The 19,643-nt window shown below is 45.9% G+C and overlaps 1 protein-coding gene across 18 annotated transcripts in view; it reads left to right on the top strand.

Moving 5' to 3' along the window:
• Positions 1-19,643, top strand: part of LOC115180190 (myosin-binding protein C, slow-type-like) — a 43,859-nt gene that overhangs the window by 3,954 nt on the left and 20,262 nt on the right. For 6 of the 18 annotated variants that reach the window (XM_029742076.1, XM_029742071.1, XM_029742069.1 and 3 more), the window contains exons 2-13: positions 3,120-3,143; positions 10,609-10,686; positions 11,572-11,757; positions 12,527-12,754; positions 13,830-13,880; positions 15,927-15,968; positions 16,584-16,625; positions 17,585-17,695; positions 18,094-18,242; positions 18,339-18,456; positions 18,557-18,605; positions 19,399-19,455. In XM_029742076.1, the coding sequence (XP_029597936.1) occupies positions 3,120-3,143; positions 10,609-10,686; positions 11,572-11,757; positions 12,527-12,754; positions 13,830-13,880; positions 15,927-15,968; positions 16,584-16,625; positions 17,585-17,695; positions 18,094-18,242; positions 18,339-18,456; positions 18,557-18,605; positions 19,399-19,455 (1,135 nt within the window). The remainder of the gene's footprint in view (positions 1-3,119; positions 3,144-10,608; positions 10,687-11,571; positions 11,758-12,526; positions 12,755-13,829; positions 13,881-15,926; positions 15,969-16,583; positions 16,626-17,584; positions 17,696-18,093; positions 18,243-18,338; positions 18,457-18,556; positions 18,606-19,398; positions 19,456-19,643) is intronic. The other 12 variants (XM_029742074.1, XM_029742073.1, XM_029742080.1 and 9 more) reach the window with 11 other exon arrangements.

Below are 19,643 nucleotides of genomic sequence, written 5' to 3'. Positions count from 1 at the left end.
CTCACGTTCCCCGCTGTCTTGAACGCACCGTCAGTTACGTCTTCACATGAACTGGAAAGGATCGTCTGTAGACCCACCCAGTGACCTTTCCGTGTTGTTGTTTTGGGCTTACGTTAGCTAAAAGGTTAGCATTTGGAACAATGTATTTGGAGTAAACTTGAATGTACCATAGGCCTATGCATGTATTAATTGAAGAGTCACCTGAAGCTTGAAAGTAATGAGAGATGCAGTAGAGGAATGCAGTGCTGAGGCAGATGGCTCGTAATAAGGACAACTGGCTACTACTCCGGAACTGTGTGTGGTGAGATTTCTGGCACACAGAGCTGCTGAGGCATCACCCAAGTGGTTGCTATACATTTTGAAGGAGAATTCCAGTAGCTACCCGACTCCCAGAGCAGACCCACAACAAGATCGTTACCAGACTATCTTCATCAACCATGTCCCTGACCTCCTTCCTCTGATCAAGCCATGAACTGTCCCTCCATCTTTGAAGGATGCATGCACTCAGACTTGGCCTCTATTGGTTGACCTACCTAACTATAGTTGGCTAGGTCAACCAATACATCATCATGAGTAGCCTAGCTATAGTTGGCTAGGTCAACCAATACATCACCATGAGTAGCCTAGCTATGGTTGGCTAGGTCAACCAATACATCATCATGAGTAGCCTCGCTTTAGTTGGCTAGGTCAACCAATACATCATCATGAGTAGCCTAGCTATGGTTGGCTAGGTCAACCAATACATCACCATGAGTAGCCTAGCTATGGTTGGCTAGGTCAACCAATACATCATCATGAGTAGCCTCGCTTTAGTTGGCTAGGTCAACCAATACATCACCATGAGTAGCCTAACTATAGTTGGCTAAGTCAACCAATACATCACCATGAGTAGCCTAGCTATGGTTGGCTAGGTCAACCAATACATCATCATGAGTAGCCTCGCTTTAGTTGGCTAGGTCAACCAATACATCACCATGAGTAGCCTAACTATAGTTGGCTAAGTCAACCAATACATCATCATGAGTAGTTGACCTAGCCAACTATAGCTAGGCTACTCATGATGATGTCACGCCCTGACCTGAGAGAGACGTTTTGTTTCTCTATTTTGGTTAGGTCAGGGTGTGATTTGGGTGTGCATTCGAGATTTGTAGTTCTTTGTTCTATTTTATGTTTTCTATTTCTAAGTTGTCAGATTCTAGTTTGGTATTTCTATGTTGGGTTTTGTTTGGGATGATCTCCAATTAGAGGCAGCTGGTCCTCGTTGTCTCTAATTGGAGCTCATACTTAAGTGGGGTTTTTCCACCTGGGTTGGTGGGAGATTGTTTTTGAGTAGTGTATGTTTCACCTCTGCATCACGGTTTGTTGTTTTGTTCTTTAGTTTATGTTTATGTATTGCATAGTTTCATAGTTTCACAGTGTAAATAAAATGTGTAACGACACACATGCTGCACTTTGGTCCGCTTCTCCTTACGACAGCCGTGACAGATGATGTATTGGTTGACCTAGCCAACCATAGCTAGGCTACTCATGATGATGTATTGGTTGCCGTAGCCAACTATTGCTAGGCTACTCATGATGATGTATTGGTTGACCTAGCCAACTATTGCTAGGCTACTCCTGGTGATGTATTGGTTGACCTAGCCAACCATAGCTAGGCTACTCATGATGTATTGCTTCTTTGTTTTGTTTTACTTTTGACACACTTTGAGATTCTGAAAAGCGCTATTGAAATGTAATCAATTATTATACCAAAGATGGTTCGTTTAGCAGAGCAAAAACCTCTGACGAAGGCCGAAAGGCCGACACGTAAGCTTCAATAAAAAAAGTGCTATTAGCGAGAGCAGTGTGCGGGTTTCTTTTTTCATCATACACAACAGTGATACTAGTGAGAGCATTGTGCGGGTTTCTCTTTTCTTTCAACTTATCGAATTGTTACCATGCACCTAGAACTTTTAACTCCTGAAAAATATAGAAAAGGATAGCTTTCAGCATTTAACATATTACATGTAAAGGCCTGTAAAAGGTATTATGCCAATTGCAGTATATTTCTCTGGAATACTTGCACTTTTCTAAAATGTATATCATCACATTTACAGTACATGAATGTGCCAGTGAAGCATAGGAAATAGATGGGAACGTGTTGTTGCGGACACGGCATTCGGGTATTCAGACACGGCCACTCTCATTTTTCCTTTTGTCAATTACTAAGACTCCACCATTTTAACCATCCTTTAACCATCCTATCTACTTTATGTGTGATGCAAGTACACACACAAAGTTGAAATCTGTTATTTTTGATGCCAAAGTCCCTGTGGGCTGGTATCACTCTTGGTGAAAGTGCTCTTCTTGTAGCCTCTATCTGTCACTGTCTGCTGAAGTCTCCATGTCTGTGTTTGCCTGTTACTATGTAATCCATCCTCAGTCTACCAGGCTAATGTGACGATTGGGTGGAATTCCCTTTCCTCCAATCTGCATATTGACACACAACATCAGAATGGGACTTTGTGAAACTTGCATTAACTTTCAATAGGAAGAGGAAAGAGGAAGAACCACTGTGTTGTGCAAGAGTGGAGATTTTCTATCTAACCTTCTGGTAAGAACCAGACGGGAACACACGTGACTCTGTTTCATTAGCCCATTAATAACACACAAGGTAAACGTTTAAACCCGATAGGCTAGGGCGTACCACTGAGGCCTAGCTTTAGGTCCATTAATAGGTTTAGATTGTAGTGTCCAAATAGGTGCCATGACCCGCTGTGCAGGTTTGATCAGTCCAGACAGTGCAGAGTTCAAACAACGTGTGTCAATTGGTACCTTTATAATCAGTTACTACTATATAGTGTCCAGACACAAGGTGCTGTGCACCACAGGGATGGTGGCTCACTGGGGACAATAGACAATAGGCGTATAGCAGTGGCATCCTAGTCATGATACTATACATTAAACTGTGTAGCAGGTATATATTGGACCTTCTCAATACTTTCAGCAAAACGGTCACATGCTACTTTGATGTGTCCACTTACAGCATCAACATTTTGATAGTTGCTTTGGCGCGCAACAAATTGACTAGATCAAAAATGCCCCCTTTTCAATTGTTCTCTTTTGTCTCTGTTTTGCAGATGAGATGTCCAATGGTGAAAAAGGTCAGTAAAGGGTGATGCCCAACTATGTTCTTTCACCTCACATAGCACTGGCTTTGAGCAGAGAAGTTGGTATGAGAGAATTATTATGGGATACTTTGGTTATGTCAGGCAGGAGAGAATGTATCCCACATTAGGTTGGCAGTTTTGCTCTATTGGAGGGTGGAAACCATGTTTGTGCAACATGTGAAGGCGCATTAAGGTACTACTGAGGCTGCATGTAATGTGACCATTCCACCTTCGACTTCAGTGTGAATGTGGAAACACGGTCGCTGGTTTAAACACTGTAAAAGTGTAAATGTGAAGGGTCTACATGTACAGGCAATATAACTGTTGTACTACTGTGGGTCAGTGGTGACGACCGAGTGGTCAGAATCTACACATTCCCCCGGTGGACCGGCTGATCCAGGCCTGTTGATTCAGCTGACGCTCCTGGCCCCCCATGTGACCAGGGCGCTGGCATGTTATTGGCTGCCTGCCGACAACAGGCTTTGACCTTGGGAGCAGCGGCAGCGTCTTGGGCCTGTGGCTTCGTACAGTGGAGGGAATAGCTCTGCTCACACACAGGTTTAGGCTAAATGTATCCCTAGCCGGGCACTGATTTGATTTTATGTATTTCTCTGAAAGTATTAAATCGTAATTGTGCCATAAATATTGCAATTTACACAAAGATGAATTCTGAATAAACCTGTCATACAGTAAGTGAAGGACACATTTGAACCCTGTAATATATTTCATCCATCAACTTTGGGGTGGCTGGTAGACTAGTGGTTAGAGTGTTGGGACAGTAACCCTGCCAGAGTCTAGGTGATGTGGGTAAGGCGGAGTCAGGCGCAGGACACAGCGATGAGTAATAATAGTAACTTTACTCAAAATAATCCTCCAACAAGGAGAACGAAAATCCAGAATCACATAAACGAGACAACTGACAACAATAAACACGCACAAAACCATGATGGCTCCAGAGGGTTAAATAGGGAAGTAATTAAAACGAAATGGGAACCAGGTGTGTAAGATACTGACAAAACAAATGGAAAAAGAAATGTAGATCGGTGGAGGCTAGAAAGCCGGTGACGTCGACCGCCGAACACCGCCCAAACAAGGAGAGGCACCAACTTCGGCGGAAGTCGTGACAGTACCTCCAGCGGCACGCCGACACCGGCCTTGGGGACGACCCGGAGGACGAGGTGCAGGACGATCCGGGCGGAGACGGTGAAATTCCTGCAGTAAGGAAGGGTCCAGGATGTCCTCCACCGTCACCCAGCATCTCTCCTCCGGACCGTACCCCTCCCACTCCACGAGGTACTGAAGGCCCCTCGCACGATGCCTTGAGTCCATAATGGCTCGCACAGTATATGCCGGGGCCCCCTCGATGTCCAGAGGGGGTGGAGGAACCAGCCACCACCGGCCTGAGGAGAGACACATGGAACGAGGGGTTAATACGGTAATCAGGAGGGAGCTGTAACCTATAACAAACCTCGTTCAGTCTCCTCAGGACTTTAAATGGCCCCACAAACCGCAGACCCAGCTTCCGGCAGGGCAGGCGAAGGGGCAGGTTTCGGGTCGAGAGCCTGACCCGATCCACCGGGGCCTCACTGCGGTGGCGGTCGGCGCTTGCCTTCTGCCACTTGATGGCCCATTGCAGGCGCACATGGGCAGCGTCGCATGTTTCTTCCGAGCGCCGAAACCATTCGTCCACCGCAGGTGCTTCAATCTGGCTCTGATGGAACGGTGCCAGGACCAGCTGATAACCCAGTACACATTGAAAAGGGGATAGGTTAGTGGAGGAGTGGTGGAGGGAGTTTTGGGCCATCTCTGCCCAGGGGCACTCCCCCGGCCGGTCCTGGCAATAGGACCACAGAAACCTACCGACATCCTGGTTAACTCTCTCCACCTGCCGTTACTCTCGGGGTGATAAACTGAGGTGAGGCTGACCGAGACCCCCAGGCGTTCCATAAACACCCTCAAGACCCTAGACGTGAACTGGGGACCCCGATCAGAAACTATATCCTCAGGCACCCTGTAGTGGCGGAAGACGTGGGTGAACAGGGCCTCCGCAGTCTGTAGAGCCGTAGGGAGACCGGGCAAAGGAAGGAGACGGCAGGACTTAGAAAACCGATCCACAACAACCAGGATCGTGGTGTTTCCCTGTGACGGAGGAAGATCCGTTACGAAATATACCGATAGGTGTGACCACGGCCGTTGTGGAACGGGTAGGGGTTGTAATTTCCCTCTGGGCAGATGTCTAGGTGCCTTGCACTGGGCGCACACCGAGCAGGAGGAAACATAAACCCTCACGTTCTCACTAAGATAGCGCACTGTCCGACCGATGCCAGGATGACCAGAGGAGGGTGACATGTGAGCCCAACAGACCAAATGATCGCGGACATCAGGCGGAACGTACAGACGCCCAACTGGACACTGGTTGGGAGTGGGCTCTGTACGTAACGCCCGCTTGATGTCCGCGTCCACCTCCCATACCACCGGTGCCACCAGGCACGAAGCCGGAAGTATGGGAGTGGGATCCATGGGCCGCTCCTCTGTGTCATACATCCGGGACAGTGCGTCTGCCTTAGCGTTCTGGGAACCTGGTCTGTAGGAAAGGGTGAAAACAAAAGGGTGAAAAACATGGCCCACCATGCCTGACGAGGGTTCAGTCTCCTCGCCGCCCGGATGAACTCCAGATTGCGGTGGTCAGTCCAAATGAGGAAAGGGTGTTTAGCTCCCTCAAGCCAATGCCTCCATGCCTTCACAGCCCTGACAACAGCCAACAGTGCCCGATCACCCACATCATAGTTTCGCTCCGCCGGGCTGAGCTTCTTTGAAAAAAAAAAGCACAGGGGCGGAGCTTTGGTGGCGTACCCGAGCGCTGAGATAGCACAGCTCCTATCCCAGCCTTGGACGCGTCCACCTCTACTATAAATGCCAAAGAGGGATCAGGATGAGCCAGCACGGGAGCCGAGGTAAACAGAACCTTCAGGTGACTAAAAGCCCTGTCCGCCCCAGCTGACCACTGCAGTCGCACCGGTCCCCCCTTTAGCAAAGAGGTAATGGGAGCCGGTACCTGACCAAAGCCCCGGATAAATCTCCAGTAGTAGTTGGCAAACCCTAAAAACCGCTGCACCTCCTTGACCGTGGTTGGAGTCGGCCAATTACGCACGGCTGAAATGCGGTCCTTCTCCATCTCCACCCCTGTCGTGGACAGGCGGTACCCTAGGAAGGAGATAAACTGTTGGAAGAACAGACATTTCTCAGCCTTGACGTACAGGTCATGCTCCAACAGTCGATCAAGCACCTTGCGCACCAGGGACACATGCTCGGCGCGTGTAGCGGAGTATATTAGAATGTCATCTATATACACCACTACACCCTGCACGTGCAGGTCCCTGAAGATCTTGTCTATAAAGGATTGAAAGACTGATGGAGCATTCATCAACCCGTACGGCATGACAAGGTACTCATAGTGCCCAGAGGTGGTACTAAATGCCGTCTTCCACTCATCCCCCTCCCGGATACGCACCAGGTTGTAATATCTCCTGAGATCTAATTTTGTGAAGAAGCGCACCCTGTGCAATGACTCTGTCACACTGGCTATGAGAGGCAGCGGGTAACTGTACTTCACTGTGATCTGATTTATACCTCGATAGTCAATACACGGGCATAAACCTCCATCCTTCTTCTTCACAAAAAATAAACTTGAGGAGGCAGGTGAAGTGGAAGGCTGAATGTATCCCTGTCCCAGAGATTCGGAGACGCATGTTTCCATAGCCGCCGTCTCCTCCTGTGACAAAGGATACATGTGACTCCTGGGAAGTGCTGCGTCTACCATGAGATTTATCACACAATCCCCCTGTCGATGGGGTGGTTGAGTCGCCTTCTTTTTACAGAAGGCGAGAGCCAAATCGGCATATTCAGGGGGGATGTGCATGGTGGAGACCTGGTTTGGACTTTCCACCGTAGTTGCACCTATGGAAACACCTACACGCCTCCCCGAGCACTGACGTGACCATCCCTTGAGAGACCCCTGTTTCCACGAAATAGTGGGGTCATGATCGGCCAACCAGGGACGCCCCAACACCACAGGAAACGCAGGTGAATCGATCAGAAAGAGACTAATTCTCTCCTTATGATCCCCCTGCATTATCATACATAGTGGAGCTGTGACCTCCCTGATCAGTCCCGACCCTAAAGGACGACTATCTAAGGCATGTACAGGGATGGGCACATCAACAGGAACAACAGGGATCCCTAATCTAATTGCAAATGAATGATCAATAAAGTTCCCAGCTGCACCTGAATCTACTAGCGCCTTATGTGGGGGAAACTCAGGAAATTCTACACATACACACATGTGTGAAACAGGAAGCTCTGGGTGAGTCGGGTGCCTACTCACCTGGGATGATCCACCAGTGCCCTGCCTGCTGCCTCGACTCACTGGAGAACCTCCCCAGCACCGACCAGCAGTGTGCCCTCTGCGGCCACAGGTGGTGCAGGGAATCCATGGCTGTGCCGAGACTTTGCAACATAGTCACGTGCTGCTGGATACCTCCTCCATAGGTAGAGGAGGGCTGTGTGCACCTGCTGACGCCATTGAAGGTGCGTGTTTCTGTCAGAGTCTAGGTGATGTGGGTAAGGTGGAGTCAGGCACAGGACACAGAGATGAGTAATAATAGTAACTTTACTCAAAATAATCCTCCAACAAGGAGAACGAAAATCCAGAATCACATAAACGAGACAACTGACAACAATAAACACGCACAAAACCATGATGGCTCCAGAGGGTTAAATAGGGATATAATTAAAACGAAATGGGAACCAGGTGTGTAAGATACAGACAAAACAAATGGAAAAAGAAATGTAGATTGGTGGAGGCTAGAAAGCTGGTGACGTCGACCGCCAAACGCCACCCGAACAAGGAGAGGCACCAACTTCGGCGGAAGTCGTGACAAACCCAAGGGTTGCTGGATTGAATCCCTGAGCTAACAAGGTACAAATCTCTCGTTCTGCCCCTGAACAAGGCAGTTAACCCACTGTTTCCCGGTAGGCCGTCATTGTAAATAAGAATTTGTTCTTAACCGACTTGCCTAGTTAAATAAAGGTTCAATTTAAAATTAAATTAAAATAAATTCCCTCATGGTCAAGCACCAAAACAATGAATCTGATTCAGGCAAATGGCTGTAAAAAGAAATTTTGAAGGGAAAATGTGTTCATCTGTAACGATTGTCGTCGGGAGACGAGGAAGCGGACCAAAACGCAGCTGGGAGCGAATACATGTTTATTTAACACACTAGAATTAAACATGTACACAAAATCAAGGAAAAACTGCCAATACGTTACGTGCTCAAATAACGAGACAACAACCCACAAACATCGTGGGGGAAAAGGAACTTAAATGTGATTCCCAATCAGACTTCACAAGCGACAGCTGTCTGATTGGGAAATCACCCCCGAGCCCAACATAGAAATAAAACACAAAGAAAGGCTATAACCAAAACATAGAAAATAAAGCATAGAAATGCCACACCCTGACCAAAATAGCAGAGTTCACCTGGTCAGGGCGTGACAGTACCCCCCCCTCCAACGGTGCGTACTCCCGGCGCACCAAACTAAAGTCTATTAGGGGGGGGACCCGGGTGGGCGCCTCACCCTCGGTGGAGGCTCTGGCCCCGGGCGTGTTTCTCCCCCTGCCTCCACCCTAGCCCTACCCCTCTGGCCCGGACTGGACCACTGTGGAGCGGCATGCTCAGGCTCCGGAGCGGAGCCGTCGACCGGAACATGATTGGGCACCGGTGGACCAGACACGGGCCGTGCCGGACTGTGGACACGCACCGTGGGCTTGGTGCGGGGAACAGGAACGGGCCGGACAGGACTGTGGACACGCACCGTGGGCTTGGTGCGAGGAACAGGGACGGGCCGGACAGGACTGTGGACACGCACCGTGGGCTTGGTGCGGGGAACAGGGACGGGCCGGACAGGACTGGGGACACGCACCAGGGCCGGACAGGACTGGGGACACGCACCACTAACCTGGTGCGGGGAGCAGGGACGGGCCGGACAGGACTGGGGACACGCACCACTGACTTGGTGCGGGGAGCAGGGACGGGCCAGACAGGACTGGGGACACGCACCACTGACCTGGTGCGGGGAGCAGGGACGGGCCGGACAGGACTGGGGACACGCACCACTAACCTGGTGCGGGGAGCAGGGACGGGCCGGACAGGACTGGGGACACGCACCACTAACCTGGTGCGGGGAGCAGGGACGGGCCGGACAGGACTGGGGACACGCACCACTAACCTGGTGCGGGGAGCAGGGACGGGCCAGACAGGACTGTGAACACGCACTGGTGACCTGAAGCGTGGAGCCGGTTTAGCCACTCGTCCTGGCTGGATGCCCATCCTAGCACGGCATGTGCTGGGCATGTCCACCGGACGCACCGGGCTGTGCGGGCGCACTGGCGACACAGCGCGCAACTCAGCATACCATGGCTCCTCCTCCAGATCTTCCCTCTGCAGGTCCTCAATCAAACGCCTCATCTCCTTCTCTTCCTCCGCCGTCATCCCCCACGAGAGCAGTGGTCTGGGCTCTTCCTCTGCCCTTCCGGACCACCCCATTAGCCCCCCCCCAAAAAATTTATTGGGGCTGTTTTCCGGGCCTCCTCGACCGCCGCCTGCGACTCCGTCTACCGGCTGGCTTTTCCTCCTCGACCTGGGAGTCCGTCCGCCAGGGTCCTTTCCCCGACATGATCTCCTCCCAGGTCCAGAACTCCTTTCCCTCGCGAGTCCATCTCTCGCGCTCCTTTTCCTCCCGCTGCTTGGTCCTGGTTCGGTGGGTTGTTCTGTAACGATTGTCGTCGGGAGACGAGGATGCGGACCAAAACGCAGCTGGGAGCGAATACATGTTTATTTTACACACTAGAATTAAACATGTACACAAAATCAAGGGGAAAAACTGCCAATACGTTACGTGCTCAAATAACGAGACAACAACCCACAAACATCGTGGGGGAAAAGGAACTTAAATGTGATTCCCAATCAGACTTCACAAGCGACAGCTGTCTGATTGGGAAATCACCCCGAGCCCAACATAGAAATAAAACACAAAGAAAGGCTATAACCAAAACATAGAAAATAAAGCATAGAAATGCCACACCCTGACCAAAATAGCAGAGTTCACCTGGTCAGGGCGTGACATCATCTACACTCAGAAAATATTCCACTTGATATTGTGCATGCATATGTAGAAACGAATACAGTGGATTCCCAATCTGTGTGTGACTGAATGGAAAATGGCGAGTGAGGTTGGGCATACAGTGAGTAAGTCTGCCCATTGGTGGGAGAGTGAGTATGTTAAAGCCTCGATGTGGAGGCCCATTGGTGTGAGAGTGAGTATGTTAAAGGATAGATGTGGAGGCTTTGCTCTATTAAATGCAGCTCTTCCATCCCTGCTATATTTGTCACATACTCAGAGAGTGTTGCCCCAGACAGTAGTGAGGCGCCAATGCCCACACCTGAGATATCCCTCGAGGTCTCACCTCCACCCCCAGGTGGGTAACCATGCACTGGTGTCATGCCCCTCTTTTCTCCCCTTCCAACACGCGTGTTTGTTGTTGTGTGTCCACCGTTCTTGTTTTTCTTCCTTCACAATGGGATTTCTCAACTGTTCCTCAACGACACACATGTTCACACACAAACAACGCATTTAAGTGAAAATAGTCTACGTGCGATCCAAATCAGTCAACTTCCTGATAAACAGCACATATGATGCACATCATTCCATAGTTGCACTGTTGCACTGCTGCTACTGTAACACACTCCTGTGCTCGGCGTTGCTGTGATGCTCTGTCCCCAATACTGGCTTGTGCTTTCTCTACCGTTGTGTGTGTCTGTATGAGGTACTGAAGTATTGTATTGGAATATGGAATCATCCACAGGAAGTACATTCAGTGTGAATGAGGAAGTATAGGTTTAATTGTTACATTCAGCAGGTAGCCGTCATTAGACTTATAATAGATTGCGTTGACATTGTCACGTTCAAATTTCTGGGAACTGTTATGATTGGCAATGTGAAATAATGAAAATCATTTTTTTTAGCTTGTGGTACATTGTAATTAAGTCTTGTACAAACTTGCTGAATAAGTAAAACTATACTTCATTGAAGCCTCCAGGACTAGCTATAGATATGCAATGACCAGATTGGTAACATCCCTCAATTTTACTTGGTAGTTGGCAAAGATAACTTTTATAATTTCTAGCAATTTCGACTGCCTGTCATGCATTCAGATATGACTGTCAATGGAACGACCCATTCTGGTTGCTGGCTATCTATGCTCATCCATGTCCAGCCAGCACCTCATATGTGTTTTGAGAGGCTGCTAGTGCTTTTGCTCAAGGCTTGCTGCTCCAGCCTGGCACTGTTATCTGCTGTACAGAACAACCGGTAGAGACTGAGGGGAAGGATCCACAGCCCATAGAGGTGATTAAGCCAGAACCAGTAGAGAATGGGTCTAAAGAACCAGAACCAGAGGCGGTTGTGGTCGGGGCTAAAGAGCAAGTCGAGTCTGTGAACTCTGAAGTAAAGGAGGAGGCCCCGTCCCCTTGCTCACCCCCACCGCCTGGTAAGTCAAATTCACTCAGTCTCAAGCCATTCACAGTTAAAGTGCATGCTGTTTTCTATAACTAAAGCTATAACTGAAGTCCCAGAGTTTTTCCTGATCAGGTCATGTGGTTAGGAAAAACTCCAGGCCCTACTCATAAATAGTAACAAGCGCTTCCGTTCAATTATCCCACTCTCAAACCATTGATTGAAGCAGTTTGACTCTAGTCTGTAATAGAGTCAGATCCATAGTGCTGGTCTTTGCTAAGGCCTTTTATCTTCTCCCAATAGATCATATGGGCCAAAGTTCCATTCAAATCAGGCAATGGACTGATAGAGTCTGTATGAATCAGGGTTTTATTTGGATTGAAGCGCTGTTTGTAATGACAGACAGAGACACCTTTTCCCTCTATGACCAATGCTGCTATGACCCAATGGGATGAACTTCATTGGCATTTACAGTACAACAGCCATACATTGGTTCATGCTTTGCTTTCTGCAAATTGTCGACTAGTGCATTTTTATATACATTAAGTTCTAAGACTTCTAAGGCGAAAGTGCCCCCAAAGTCGTGTCTGATAGCTTTGTGATGGTCAAACAGCACATATAGGCTACATGTAAATGCAGTGTGTCTGCTGTGTGCACAGTTCAGTACGACAACTTTACGGCACATACAGTTGGAGTTAGCAGTTTGTTTGTATTAGAAATTGATGACTGAAAGAAACTTAGTGCTGTGTGAGTGGAGGAGATGGACGGTAACTTTAATCTGTGAGAGCCTTGTCCCAATTCAGCAACTGTGAAGGAGGAAGCAGAGCCAGTTGTCACGGAGGTTAACCAACCTCCAGAGCCTGTTGTTACAGTGGTTACCCCACCACCACCACCACCCCCACCTCCAGAACCAGTTGTTACGGAGGTTACCCAACCTCCAGAGCCTGTTGTTACAGTGGTTACCCCACCACCACCCCCACCTCCAGAACCAGTTGTTACGGTGCAGGTTACCCCACCCCCACCTCCAGCAGGTCTGGAAGAGTGTGTGTCTGTGCAAATGCACGAACATGTGTATGTGCATATGCAAGAACGTGTGTGTATATAGGTAGACTACGTTTATGTGCGTATGCACAAACATGTGTTGGTGTGTGTGCATGTATGTTTGTGTGTATATTATTGTGTGCGTGTGTGTGGCGTGTGTTTTCTGTCTCTAGTCTTCTCAGTACAGGTTACAGACTGTTTATAGCTGAGGGTCTAGGATTCATAGTGAGGCTATACTGTAGCAACAAGCACAGTGCTGTTGACGGTCACAGCAGCAGCAGCTGATCTAGATGTATGGAAGGTTATAGCTCTCCGATAGTCACTCAGCATTGCTCCAGAGCCTTTTTACCACAACAAAGGTCAGTTTCATATGTCGCTTCTGTTTTACTCAATCCTCACCTCCCTTGAACGCTCTCTCTATAAACCCTTATTTTTAAGAAATGGCACCCCTTGTGTGGACATCCGGTAATACCGTTTACCCTGGTATTCTACAAAAACGGTGTGAAAATCTGGATATCGCCCAACACTACTGTCTATAACGTCTCTGGAGGTGGAGCTAAGCTCAGTTACTCTTTTGATCGATGACAAGCAGAGGGTTTCTCAAGTAACAGGGCTTTTCTTGGATAGTTAGGTCTTTAATCTTTCATATCCCTTGTGAACATTCTTGTGTTCTTCTGGCCCGCTGCTTGTCAACTTCAATCTCTCTCTTCCTCTCACAGTGCTTCTTACTTGTGCTTCCAGCTTTCCTAAACCAAGCTTGTGGTGTTACGCATAATTCTTTTATCTTACGTACACGTGTGATCTCTCACATCACCGTCCACTCCCATCTCATAGACACTGGTGTGATCTCTCACAGGACACGCTTCGATCTCACGATCAACACGTTTATGGTCTCGTACACTTCATCTATCCATTTCAAAGACATGCATATGTGGTGGTGTTGTGTCGTGTTGGTCCCATGTTCTGTCTTGTTTTGCATGCTTTGTCTTGTGGCTTGTCTTGTTGGCCTGCCTGGACTTGGAGCTTTTGATAGGTGGGTCTGTGTCAATCACACCTTTATTGCAGATAAAGATGATGACGGTACAACCAACACCCCATCACCACCACCCCCACCAGGTTGGTAACCATGACAAACCATCCTCATTTCCCCTCCTTTCCCATCTTGTCAAGTCGGTTACCATGGAGACTCCACTATAGGACAGTGCTCCCATCAACACCCCAAAAGTACATTTTGCAGGAGACAGTTACTGTGGGGAAGAGTCTAACTATAGAGAACACTATGGATAGATGGTAGATGGGTCTTGTACCTGTCTTTTAAATACCAGGTTTTTCTCAGACCTTTGGAATATATTCCTGATATGCATTTAATACTTGCACATGGCATTTTCCTGGTTAAAATATTCAGTATCAGCTCCTAAACTATTGCAATATATGTTTGTGCATATCACATACATATGTTGTTTACATGCATGCCAATTCAAAAATGCCAAAGCATAATTCCTACAAGCACACAAGCCTTTATTTATTATAATGCTCAAATAAAGGTATGGATGTGAAGATCACATCTGACATGCACACCTTGACTTTTTCTACATTTTGTTGTCATACCGCCTGAATTTAAAATGCATAACATTGAGATTGTGTCACTGGCATAATCACAATGACGTCAAAGGGGAGTTATGTTTTTTGAAATGTTTACAAATTTCTTCAAAATTAAAATCTGAAATGTCTTGAGTCAGTAAGTATTCAACCCCTTACTCACTCTGTGTGTAATGATAGTGTTTAGCAAGATTTTTGAATGGCTACTTCCTCTCTGTACTCCACATACAATTATCTGTAAGGTCCCTCAGTCGAGCAGGGAATTTCAAACACAGATTCAACCACAAAGACCAAGGAGGTTTTCCAATGCCTCGCAAAGAAGGGGACCTATTGGTAGATGGGTAAAAAAAAAGACATTGAATATCCTTTTGAGCATGGTGAAGTTACTAATTACACTTTGGATGTATATCAATAGTACAACCCGTCGCTACAAAGATACAGGCGTCCTTCCTAACTCAGTTGCCGGAGAGGAAGGAAACCACTCAATGATTTCACCATGAGGCCAATGGTGACTTTAAAGCAGTTACAGAGTTGAATGGCTGTGATAGGAAAAAACAGAGGATTGATCAACAACATTGTAGTTACTCCACAATACTAACATAAATGACAGAGTGAAAAGAAGGAAGCCTGTACATAATAAAAAATATTCCAAAACATGCATCCTGTTTGCAGTAAGGGAATAAAGTAAAACTGCTAAAAATGTGGCAAATAAATTAACTTAATGTTCTGAATACAAAGCATTATGTTTGGGGCAAATCCAACAGAACACATCCCTGAAAACCACTCTTCATATTTTCAAGCATGGTTGTGGCTGCATCATGTTATGGGTATGCTTGTCATCGACAAGGACTAGGGAGTTATTTTAGAATAAAAAGAAACAGAATAGAGCTAAGCACAGGCAAAATCCTAGATGGAAAACCTGGTTCAGTCGGCTTTCCAACAGATACTGGGATACAAATGCACCTTTCAGCAGGACAATAACCTAAAACACAAGGACAAACATACACTGGAGTTGCTTACCAAGGCGTCATTGAATGTTTCATAATGCTTTATCATTATGAGGTATTGTGTGTAAATGGGTGAAAGAACAATTTAATCCATTTTGAATTCAGGCTGTAAACCAACAAAATGTGGAAAAAGTCAAGGTGTATGAATACTTTCTGAAGGCTTGGAATACACATATAAGATCCATTCATGCCACTCATGCTCATCATGTATACTGTAGGTATATTATATGTTATATATATATATATATATATATATGATGATATTATACATGTTTTGGTTTGTTCCCGACCTCAACTATGTTGATACCATACCGGTTCTCTTGTCTTGAATTGTCTTATATGTATTCATATTTAATTAATTGGAAATTGTTGGTAAGAGTAATTGGAAGTTTCATTTCATACTTTTTTCCAATTACAAGGCCATAAGGACAATTTGTCATACTTCTTTTTGTCAATCATCACAAAGGGTCAATAGCAATATTCTTCACCAGAGTCAAATAAATTGACTAGATAAAAACACAAATTAATTTCAGTAATACTATGCTTTCTTTCACAGAGGATGCCAATACAGTCAAGAAACTCTCTATTGAGCTGCCTAGTAAGATCTCTCTGTTAATCCTACAACTATAGCTCTGACCAAACTGGTCTTTTTGATCAGAATGTTTCAACTGTCTGGATGTAGGAAACATGTTCGGGGACGTGTTTATTTCTAGGTGTTTTGTGTGATTTTTGAAGTTAGTTATTTTTCCAACCTTAAAAGATCAGATTGTCAACGGTGAAACATATTGCATAAACATCATAATTGATTTTTATGAAAAAGGAATGATAAGAATTTAAGGATTTTTAGGGTCTCCTTTTCTGCAATTTTCTGTCTGGCACATGAATGTTATACATATTTTATGTGAACACATTTGGAATTCTGATTGGAATACAATGATACAGTTTGTATAAAACTTTATTTTAAGAAATATAAAGGCATGAAAGAAAATTCAAAACTGATTCTCCTCACTGGTGAAACATAACAATGTACATAGTTACAGCTTTTGATTGGCAGCTTGCATCATTATGTCAGAATTCGTCAGGGCTCAGCTTGCTTACTGTTAGATGTCTTGTATTGCTTGCTGGTCCTGAATGTTTGTGTGTGCTTGCTTCTGTGGACTTTACAGTATTATTTCTTATAATATGCTGTAAATTTCTCTCTGTCTTTGTTCAGATGATAGCGTCCATGTGTCAGCCATGGGGAGAAAAGACTCAGGTAATACTATGTAACAAAAGCCGTAATAACCATCCTATTAGAAGTGACATTTTCAATAGCAGAGCTCCAGAATAGCAGTATTCTCTCTGGAGCAAGCCCACCCACGAACAGTGTTAGTCTCTTAGCTGGCTCTTTTCATTTTCCCCGCATAGCTGGTTCAATGGAACCTGGCTTGGTATACTTTAAAAGCTCAGGTTCATTTGGACTATGTTCTGCTCCATGAAAAATACTGGTTTCCTAAAATGTCATAGTTCAACTCCCACGTTCCCCTCCAATGCTTGTAGCAAGCTATGGGGCTTTTGGACGTCAACATATTTTTCAAACATGGGAAAATTAATGACATTTCACATAAGTAAGAAGTCAATTCAATTAATTAAGTGACCTAGTTGGGTGTTAGTCTTTGAGTCAGAGATGAAGTAAAGTGGGGGAGGGTAGCTGGGTCTTTGCAGTAGGTAGCGAGGGGTGGGGCTGAAGGGACTCCCTATGTAGGTCTGTCTATAGCAGTTTCATCACATGTTGAGCATGGCGACTGCTGACATGAGTCCTATTCCACTTAGTCTTCTGAGATCTCAAAGAAGACCGGAGCATCTAAAAATTGAAGAATGTATCAATCGATACACTTTTGCACACGGCAAAGGAGTCTCTTCGGATATGGTATTCATTCAAAACCCGTAACGCTTTTCCCAGTACAGGTATTTGTTCTATGTTCCATGTTCTTACGCTTTCCATGTTGCAAAATGTTATGCTTTCCATGTTGCAGCTGCCATGAACAGCTGAGGAACAGTGTGAATGTATTTCTGTCTGTCTATCTACCTTGGGAAGTATATCACTTTCAGATGAATACAGAGAAGTGTGCTGACGGATTGTTGAAGCCGTTGAGTACAGTATACGAGGAGTGTGTTGGTCTGTTGGTGTTGAGTCTTTGTGTGATGGTGTGTCCGTCTCTCCTGATCGACCAGTGTGGTCTCTGGGAGAGGGACAGGCTCCAGAGGACCTTGACAAGCCCGTAGACACCCCACCGCTGTCCAGCCTGCTCATAGAAAGACCCCAGGGCGGATCCATCACTGTGGGTGAGTGCCTGCTGAGTGAGCTCTCCTCTCACAGCTGCTGTAGACCAGAGATGATATACTCGTAGAGACATTTTAAAACCCTTACATGTATTATATTTGTACTGGTCAAGGTCTTTTAGATTTGGCTGTCTCCCTTGTTAAGATAGCCTCTTCTCTCTGCCTATCTCTCTCACTGCCTCTCTCTCTGTCTCCTTCTGTCTTTCTCTCTCTCTCTCTCTCTCTTTCTCTCTGTCTCTGTCTCGCTCTCTCTCTCTGTCTCGCTTTCTCTCTCTTTCTCTCTCTCACAATTGTATTTATTCTCTCCAAGAGAAGGGACCTCTGGTAACCATGTGTAGGAAATCTTTCCACCTCAAAGGCTATTCCCACCATGGACATGCTGTGTTTTACATGTTCACAAGGTGGAGACATCTCCTTTGTTGCCAAGGTGGAGGCCCAAGACCTGCTCCGTAAACCCACCATCAAGTGGTTCAAAGGGAAATGGATGGACCTGGCCAGCAAGACCGGAAAGCACTTACAACTGAAAGAAACCTTTGACCGACGCACCAAGGTAGACACCCTCCCATGCATAGCTCTATGTATGTTAACACACACACACACATTGGTCCCCTAGCTGTCCTTCCTATACCTATGTATCGCCCCGCAGATTCACACATTTGAGATGCATATCATCAAGGCCAAAGACAACTATGCTGGAAACTACAGGTGTGAGGTCACCTACAAGGACAAATTTGACAGCTGTTCCTTTGACCTGGAAGTGAAAGGTTTGTTGCACTGTTTGAGTCTCAGTCATACAGCAAAGAACACACACTGAAACACGAGCAATAATATACTGTGTTATTGTTTTGCATTATTGTCTTTCAGAACTGGAACAGTCACAGAGTGTTGATATTCGATCAGCCTTCAAAAGAAGGTAATGAGAGCAACACAATCTGACCACGTTATTTCGATTTTAATAGAATTTTTTTTACTCGTAGAGTAGTTTTCAGAGTCAACAACAGAGTGATATTTTTACAGTTAGTGGTTAAATTGAGCATTTGACTAATGAGTATCCTTTTTTCTCATAATGATAAATATGACAATAGTAACATTAAACACAGACTTCACTGGTTTCGAGCAAGATTCATTACACATGGCAAATAAACCTGAAAATGTACATTTGAGCATCAGATACGTGGGACATTGTGGCTCAGTAGGAAAACCATGGCTCTTATCACAAACCAACATGAGAGCATAGTGTCTGAAACATAATGACCATGAAATCGGATGTGATTAACCTTTTATTAAGGGTAATTACCAATCAACGTGTTGAACAGCACAAAGGCCAACGCTTGCATTTGAAATTCCCTCCCAACAATGTGTCAGAAAGCAACGCAAAACATCCCAGCCCCATAGCATTATCCCAACGTAGCTGCTCAGTGATGCTCCTGCAACACAGCAGAAACATTGTGGAAATGTTGTCATATGCTGGCTGGGATCGCTCTCGATACTCCTTACACAAACCAGTTCGTTAGAAGCATTTAATTGGAAATGAACCGAAAGGGTTTTTGTGTAAGCCACCAATCATGTGTTAGTCTGGACCTAATGCATTTGATTGAAGTCAGTAGCCGCTGCTTTGCGTTGTTCTTTTAGCATTGTTTATCTAGTTGCCTGTCACTGTTTCTACTCTGATTAAATCTCCATTAATCTCTTCTTGTTAACAACAGCAGTGAAGGACACGAGGATGCAGGGGATCTTGACTTTAGTGGTCTTCTTAAACATAGGTGAGAGTCACTTTCCGTCCTCAAGGGGACAGTCTTATTTTTGTATTTTTTTTTTACTATGCCCTTGTTTTGGGTGTTTACCTCTTTTATTTTGCCCCAGCAACCACCATTGAATCTTTTACTCTTCCAAATTGCTTTCTTATTTTGTTACATGGTATATATGTGCATTACAATATAATATATTAAAG

The sequence above is a fragment of the Salmo trutta genome, chromosome 40, assembly GCF_901001165.1.
Source record: "Salmo trutta chromosome 40, fSalTru1.1, whole genome shotgun sequence".
Taxonomy (NCBI): Eukaryota; Metazoa; Chordata; class Actinopteri; order Salmoniformes; family Salmonidae; genus Salmo; species Salmo trutta.
The sequence above is the reverse complement of the archived record's forward strand: the minus strand, read 5'-3'. Positions and strand labels throughout refer to the sequence as shown.